This window comes from Arachis ipaensis, chromosome B04, assembly GCF_000816755.2.
Source record: "Arachis ipaensis cultivar K30076 chromosome B04, Araip1.1, whole genome shotgun sequence".
Classification (NCBI taxonomy): domain Eukaryota; kingdom Viridiplantae; phylum Streptophyta; class Magnoliopsida; order Fabales; family Fabaceae; genus Arachis; species Arachis ipaensis.
The window spans coordinates 82,713,370-82,722,598 of NC_029788.2; the positions used below are offsets into that span (position 1 = coordinate 82,713,370).

Below are 9,229 nucleotides of genomic sequence, written 5' to 3' on the forward strand. Positions count from 1 at the left end.
ATAATCTTAATTATATTTTAATACCAGAATTATATTTTTTATTCAAAATGAATAAAAAAGAAAAAGAAAAAGTGTTAATACAAAGCTATCTTAATTCTAGACTTAAACAAAAACACGATTAACCTGTTACATGAATTAAATATTATGAAAGTATTATTACTGATGTATATACTATAAGAAAATTGAAGAATAAATTAAAAGTGAAGACATAATGGTTAAAATAGCATAATATTAACTTCAAATATAGAAACCCATACAAAAGAAGATGAAACAACAATTAAACATAAAGCATTACAAAGTTCACACCATATTACTAATATTCTACACCAATTTGAGAAAACCTTTAAACACTAACATCTTCATCATTGCATAATAGCAAGAAAGATACTTGAGTACAATATATGTAACACTAACAAAATGCAAGACTCTTTCCAATCCTTCACTTTAATGCCAGACATTGGACTCTGATTGACGTTGGATACACAATTTAAAAGCATCTTGAAGTTGATTTGTAGTTGTAACAGAAGAAAATTCATGTGCCAAATTTATCTCGCTGGTAGTAGAATTAACCTCTTGGTTAACAGAGAATTCACAAGGCTACAAAAAAATCACAAAATACAAAACACTCATCAGAATAAGAACAAAAGAAATACAAAATCATCAATAAAGGCTAATGAATACTAAAGGAAATCACTTTAAAGTAAATGATTTAACAGTATAATTTAATGCAAACCTTTTGTTGCATATTAACTGTAGCCTCTGTTGTGCAACCAAAATCCATTGAGTATTGCTGCATAAATGAACCGAAAGAAAAAGAAAAATTAATAATACAATGATAAATAATTAAATACAACACCATGAGACATAAGAATTGAGTTTTTAAACCGAGAGTGAATGAAGAATTAGCTAAACCTTATCATATAATTTCTGATTTCGTGGTTGGAATGAATCTGCTATTAACCTTCTTGAGGTTGAAGGTCCAACAACTTTGGCACCATGAACAGAATCCGATAATTCAATTTGAAAACTACTTGGCTGGAATAAAACATGAATGAATTACAAAAATTTAAATAGGATTAACAGAGGACAATAATATAATTGAAATAAAGAATGAGAACACAATTAAATTGAAAAGCACAAGATAGAATATGAGCAAAATGTTATCATTGCAACCAAACCTTTCTATCATGCACTGAAGAAGCACGTTCAAAGAGATTGACCAATGAAACATCATCACAAATACGATGCACTATATACACAGTTGTCTTATACTCATAACCAACAGGTCTAGGATCTATCATTAAAACCATCTTCTTCCCAATTAAACAGTCAGACATGGTTGGCGGGACTCTATGCTCATAAATAGTCTATATAATTCAAAGAAAAATACAGGAAAAAGTAAGCCACAAAAAACAATTTAACCAGTAAGAATGAGAGGGAGAAATAAATAATAAGGGTAACATTTCTATGCATGAGAAAATCCAGTGTAACACCCTAATATTCAAATCCTTATGCTCGAGTCATAAGTCAATGATATTACGGTGGTACGACTCTCAGGTGGATTTTTAATAAATAAATATAGGTAATTTCGAAAGGAGTATTAATCGAGAAGCCTGAAAAGAGTAGAAATAAAATCGCGAAGACGTATCTTTCACGTTTCGACAACAAAAGATAAACCGTGAAGCCGAAAACGATATACGGACAAGGCGTAGAGGAGATTAAGAGATAGATAACAGATAGATATATATAACATAAGTAAATAGCCACTAGTCGCGACCCGCGAAGTTTAGGTCGGCTAGGGTACATTATGAAATTAGTTGACAACAGTATATCCTAATCTCTCCCGAAGGAAACATGAGAGCCTCTATAGGCAAATTCAAAGAGTTCAATACATAATATAAACTTTCCAAAACAAAGGTGGAGAGATTCTAATCAAAACACAAAATAGAGGAAACAAAGATCTTCGCCGTCTCTCAGACGACCCACAACTCACTTCTGAGCACCTGGACCTGTATCTGAAAAACAAGAGATATATACGGAATGAGAACCCCGGGCCCATGGGTTCCCAGTACGGTAAAAGTGCCAAATAAATTCAATGTACTGCAACAAAACTCACTAAGCATCCTAAACTTCTTCACCACTTATTCATCCTAGGTTCTCGCTAATCCATGAATAGGCAACTGTCATAAGGGAGTGCTAAATTCAATTCATGTTTCACATGTTTCCCAACTCGCTGACTCTTCCACGAATCAGACTCAGAATATAAGCAAAACCATCACCAGTTGTTCTGCCTCAGCAGTTCTATATCAATACATCATCATGCAATCGCATCATCAATTCATCTCATCAAGAACAGCCCTCACACCCACCGACACCAGCATGAGGGGCCTCTCAGTTGTACAAACACAAGCAATACAGGCAAGTAATACACAAACATGATACAAGTAGAACAAGTAGCATATAGTCAGGTAATATGGCATATATGATGTAGAAATCCAAGACAAATGGCAAACCCAAACAATTCAAACATATGCAAATGATGAATACCTACCCTATGGCTGATGATATCATCTGTCGGTTATATAGCCAACCTGACATGTCCTGGTAGCTAACCATTGGACAGAAACACCCATTGCAGAGCAATTAGATTTGAGCTACAACCCCCTTGCTACTACCCGCTCAACTCAGAGCTAGTGGAATAACCACTACTGCGGCTACTACCCAGGCGGGTGTTTAAAAGCTCAACCTGGAGCGAGTGGATTCACCACTACTGCCGCTACTATCCAGGCGTCACAATCTCTGACCTGGAGCAAGTGGGACGAACCACAACCCTTGCTACTACCCAGGTATCTCAAGCATTGGCCCGGAGCAAGTGGGACAAACCACAACCCTTGCTACTGCCCAGGTATCTCAAACATATATTCATTCAATCTCAATTCATATTATCAACATTCATTGTTACCAAATCTCAAACATTAACTTGGAGCAAGTGGGACGAACCACAACCCTTACTACTACCCAAGTATCACAAATAAACATTTATTCATAATCACCCTTCATTATTATCAATTCTCAGACAATGACCCAGAGCAAGCGGGACGAACCACGACCCTTGCTACTACCCAGGTATCACAAATACACATTTATTCAAAACTCCATGATTAAACTCGTTTATCATAATCCTCCTTTCCCATCTCATACCCGGAGCAAGTGGACAATGCCACTGCCAACTACCCGGGGTCGCACATCACATTTCAATATTTTTTCATTATTATCCATTTAACATATTCATTCATTAATCATATATGCATTTATACTCAGCCATAAACAATAATGGCTTTGCCGAAACCCGGCAATAACTCAGTCATCCGGCTCATGGTCCAATCAAGAACGGGCCATTTATCAATAAATATAGCCCTCCGGCTCATGGCATACACAGTACTTCCACCGTCATCCTCCATATCTCATATAATCATCTTTGATCATAACTTTTCCCCTTGTTTTACTCGCAAGTTACCATATCCCCTAGCTCCTTTCTCATTGCTAGGCATATCATAATGATTTAATACATAAGAGGTGAGATCGGAGGCTTAGAAGTATGAGATTTGGCTTTAAAAACTCAAAAATCAACTTTGGCATAAAAACAGGGCCACGCGTACGCGCACTCCACGCGCACGCGTGGATGGCCAAAAACTCATCGACGCGCAAGCGCCATATGCGCGAACGCGCGGGTTGAAAAATATCCAAACGGTGCGCAAGCGTTAGCCACGCGTACGCGTGGGTGCTCTTGCGCCCAGGCATAAAACTGGCACAATCCTGGCACAACTCTCTGGAAAATGGCTGGGCAATTGGTCCTGTGCATCGACGCGCCCGCGCACACCACGTGCACGCGTGGATGATGCTTTCTGGAAGAACGGCGCGCACGCGCCAAGTGTGCCTACGCGCGTACGGTTCGTTCTGCTAAAAATTTTCTAAGTTAAAAGCTGCAAAATTTACAAATTCAACCCCCAATCTTCCGACGGTCATAACTTTCTCATTTTAAATCATTTTTCACCCGTTCTTCGAACGGCATGGACATCCCGGATCCAATTTCATTTCTAAACAGATTCGGCAGAAAACAGAGATCCGTAGTCCAGGTTATGTCTCGTCAAAGTATGCCAAAAAAAAAACCATGTTTTCATACAAAACCACAAAGTGCCATTTTCAAAACAAGCCATTTTCAACTCTTTCCAAAGTCAATCAAAACATGCCAATTTCAACCCTTTTTGAAATCAATCAAAATGTACCAAAATCAACATCAAGCCATCCTCAACTAACACATTGACACTTTTTCAAACTCAAACACATTTACATATCATATACTCTTCCTCATGCCAAATTTCAACAACACTATTTCCAATCAACCATCATTATACATAATCAATATCATACTCACTATCATGTGGTTTCACCCACAAATCAACCTTAATCACTCCTCAAGTATATATCACAACATACATATCTCTAATGCATCATAATACCACCAAGGCATCAATAATCATAATCACATATATGACCACATAATATATCTCAACCAAAACCAAACATGCCTCATATATATAATTTCACCCAAATTTACCAAATTCCACACTTCAACTCCTCAAACCTTATTGTTCAATAACCAACCCAATCATTCATATATTCATTATCTGAAATTCATCCAATCACTTGTGTCATCATACAATGCACACATCAACTTACCTTTCTTACCTTTCTCCGGCCTCCGGCCCAAAATTCACGGCCTCCGGCCCAATTTCACAATTTAAATGGATAAACCACAAATAAATACTCATTACCCAATACATCAAATTCTCAATACACCAAGCATACAAGGCTACACAATCCTCAACCCAATCATTAATTCACATTACATACCAACTATGCATATTAGCACCAACCATTTACGCAATCCAATCTTAATCCTAGGGGCATCTAGCCTAGGAATTCTCATCACAATACACGGTACTTAAATGAAACTTAAACCGTACCTCTTGTAGCCAAACCAATTGAGCCTCTTCTTTGGAAGTCTTCACCAACCTTAGCTCCAAGCCTTACCAAAGCTCCTCAAGCAATACCAATCTCCCAATTGTCCACCAACATCACCAAATACACTAACATAACCAATATCACATACATACATCAACCTAGGGCTCATAAAAATGACAAATCACAAGGGTTTGAGCACTTCTTACCTCAGCCCATATGAATTAGGGATAGAACCCACTTAGAATCCATGTTGGAGTATCCCTAAATACCCAAAATCACAAGATTTCAACACTAACTACCCAAAAACGTGTAACAGTGGGGAATTTCAAAAACTGGGCAGAGATGAATGAAATAATCACCACTAAACTTAGATAGAATTGTAGAGGATGAGAAGAGTAATGCGTGGCCGCAAACGGCTCGTCAATCGGAGCTCCGTAGCTCAAGTTATGGTGGTTTGAAGATCAAATAGAGTTAAGTTTTCTCTCTTCTCTTCTCTCTTCTCAATTTCAGCGCCCCAACCCTTCTTTTTAGGGTAAAATGAGCTGAAATGCTCATAAATAATGTTTATATATGTTGGGTCTTGGGCCCACTTAGGCCCGGTTCACTTATTTTTGTCCGTTGGCCCAATTTTGGGCCAAAACCTTTAAGATTAGCGCTCTAAATCGCACTTTAAATATTTCTACATTCCCTAATTATAATTCCTCATTTCTTAATCTCATTTACTCATAATCAATTTTCTTAGCTGTAGTACCAGACAGATCTCAGCCAGTACTGCCGGTCAAAATTTCACTGTGCGCTTTTACGCAGAAAACTATGTTATCCGACTCAGAAAAATTCACTGAATCTAAATATCATATTTAGATGATCAAATTCCAATTGCCGAATCTTCCAACCATATTCGCTTCCATTTAACTTATTATTTAATTAATTTTGGCTAGACCGGGTATTACATTCAGCAATAAAAGGAATAAACAAACCTCTTTGAAATTTGATTTTTCATTCAACAAATCACCACAATCTTTCTTGATAATATGCCTAACTTCACGATCATGAAGAATGAATACATTGCTACCACTTGCATGAGAAATCACCACCTTTAACCGATAGCTTTTTAAAAAATTCAAAAGAAAAGAATCATTATTGAAATAACTAAAGACCTATGCAAAACGATGAATTTTGCAAATAAAAAAGGTAATCACAGTTATTTTTGTTAATATAATAAGAATGCAACCAATTTTTTTTTAAACCTTGGAATAGCGTCAACACACTCAAGCTGGCACATACTACAAAAAAATTGTCCATTCTGTGGATAAATAACTGCACCACAAAGACATGAAAAATACCACCATTTTTGCTCCTTTAATATAGATGTGATCTTTCCAAGCACCAAGCAGAAAACATCCTACATGGATTTTTTGTGTAAGTCAAATAAGTAAGGCAATATCAAAAGGAAGCAAATAAAGAATGAAAAAGTACTCAAAATGGAGAAAAAAAAAACTATTTTCCAGAAACCTTCATATGAAAATTAAACTTAATCTGATCCTAAAAATATATAAAAAAAACTAAAATATGATTACATACTGGCTCTGGAGTAGAACAACAGTAACGCACGGCAAAAGGATCAAGCAACATGTCATCAACATTGCAAGCATGAATAAAAGCATCGCATGCAATTCGACTTTTATATTTTTCAACTTCTGCATAGTGATGATAATCTTCACATATGGGAGTATAGATAGGTGCTTGAATACCATTCTACATTATAAATCAAAATGTTATACTCAATAGATGAATATAACCTTGAATAACAACTAAGTTTAGTTTGGGAAAGTGAAAAAATTAATATATATAAAAGATGTGATATAAAATCAACAAAACAATTTAAACATACATTTATATTTGGATCAAGCTTCAATTCTACATGTGGTAGATTGTCATTCAAGATTGAAATAACTTTGAATGTCCCCGTGTATGGCTCGTTGCTTACTTTTTTGCAGGAAATTTTGAAAATTAGCTCTTTCCCAATAAAAAGATAAAAAAAAGTAGGATACAATGCATAACTGAAATCCTGGAATATTTTTAGAAAAAGAGTTAACAAATAAATGATGAATGAGAACAAAGACAGAAATAATATTTAAAAACAAAATGAATCTAAATCACATTCAGTTCTTTCTCATGATCCATCAATGCAGAAGAACATGTCTTTCCAAATAATTTAGTTGCAGCAGAATCCATAAGAACAAAGACAGCAGTTGCATTTCTATCTTCAACAACAATCCTAACTCTATACCTGTAAAGATAAATTTTTAAAAATTAAAAAAAATATCACTAATATAAGAGAAAAAAAGAAATTTGAATTGATAATAGAAAATCAAATCAACGAAGAAAGAAATGATATATTTTAACTTCTAAAAATAATTACTTTGCAATAGCATTATCAACATCTTTGTCACAAACTTGGCAATGGAATACATTATCCACTTGATCAAGACTATGTCCACAGACACATGAAAACAGCCACCAATTAGCACCACCAAAGATTTCTTTTACTTTAGCTACAACAAAGAATAAACCATCCTGCAAATAATAAAAACCACAAAAAAAACCTTTTAAGTGTGCAAAGAACTTACATTCATTTAAAAAGATTGCATTAACATTATATGGTGCATACAGAAAAATAAAACACGACCTCAGTACTCTCTTGAATCATTTGAATTGTGCGAATGCATCTTCAATTCAAGGAATCATCATCAATGTTCGAAACTAAAGAACCATGCTCATTCTTTGTAAACATATTAAAATGACAACTTGCTACATTCATTCTGCAGATGTAAAAAATGAAGAGGCAATTACAAATTTTCAATTACCTAAAAAGACCAAACGGAAATTCATAAAAAAATTATGCTTACAACTAACCTTTCAAGAAAATGCACAGTTTCTTGCAAATCAGGGTTGATAAGGATATTCGATATATTTAATACATTTTGCAAAGAAACTCAATCTGAATAATACATAACACAACAAAATGTATCGGTAAAGACCAAAATTAAAGGAAAAAAAGGCACAATATTAGATTGTTAATTTCTGATAATCACATGATTTAACAATAGATAAATTAAATGAAATTCCAAACCTCCATAAACTTTGATTTTAAAAGATTGTAGAATAATTATAGGAGGTCTCTGAAATTTAGTTAGCATAGAAAACTCCAAACATTCACAACTTTTTCCAAACACATTGCACTGAATCTTCTTCCTATAAACATAAAGTTCAAAGGCATTACAATTAACATATTAAAATAACATTAAAAAATAAAACAATTAAAAATTTAGATCTCATGATAAAATACCCATCAGCATAAAGCTCCAAGATGACATCTTTAATAATTTTTCCACAATAATTAATTTCTTTATCTGGACGCACACCAGTGATAACTCCAACAAAATCTAGAAAAAAAAATTAAAAAAACAAATATATTATAAATAGAATAACCATTTGAGAAGGAATACTAAAGAAACAGATTACAATTAGTTAGAAATACAAAAATTCTAATCTAATTACATACCTATTAAATAGTCAGAGTCACCTCTTTTTTCTAGTATTTCAGATATTGGACAGAAACTGAAACCATCATTTAAAGTCGAAAAAGGAACTCCTGGGGTGATAGTAGTTTCTTCTTGAAATAGCAACTTGAAACGATGCTGAGTTACCCTGTTGGACCCAATATTTGGAACAATAGAAAAATTTGTCATGATGTAAACGCTTCCCTGATCCAACACATCAACGACATCTGATATGAAACATTCTTTGATGATAGCTTCAATCTTATCCAGCTGTTTTAATAAATAAAAAGAGTGAAAAAAATTAAACACATTCAATGGTGTTTAAAAGTTGAAAAAAACCAAACACATTTTTTTTCCATGAATATGGAAAAAAAAAGCGCTAAAATTACTGTAAAAATGAAAATAAGAAGATAATATTATAACTCACATTCTGGTCTATCAGTATAAGGTGCAGCAACCCATCATCATTTTCTTCTAGTACTGAGTTTCCATGAAACCAAAGTCTAACAACTTTCACTCTCAACCTCCATGTTTCTCTCCAAGGCGTAATGCACTTGATTGGATCAAATAAAGTATGCATCTTCTTTAATGTTCTCTCACAATGCTGAAGAAGTGAAATAAAAATGAAGAGCAAAGCAGGG

At 34.5% G+C, this 9,229-nt stretch overlaps 1 protein-coding gene across 1 annotated transcript; it reads right to left on the reverse strand.

Annotated features, from left to right (window-relative positions):
* LOC107636629 lies at positions 103-9,168 on the reverse strand. The gene is made up of 13 exons (XM_016340126.1): positions 9,016-9,168; positions 8,591-8,858; positions 8,375-8,471; positions 8,262-8,280; positions 7,448-7,602; positions 7,186-7,315; positions 6,607-6,780; positions 6,003-6,119; positions 1,179-1,367; positions 913-1,035; positions 734-790; positions 457-597; positions 103-123 (listed from the first exon to the last, which is right to left on the reverse strand). Exons 1-13 carry the CDS (start codon positions 9,166-9,168, stop codon positions 103-105), a joined length of 1,644 nt encoding a protein of 547 aa, XP_016195612.1.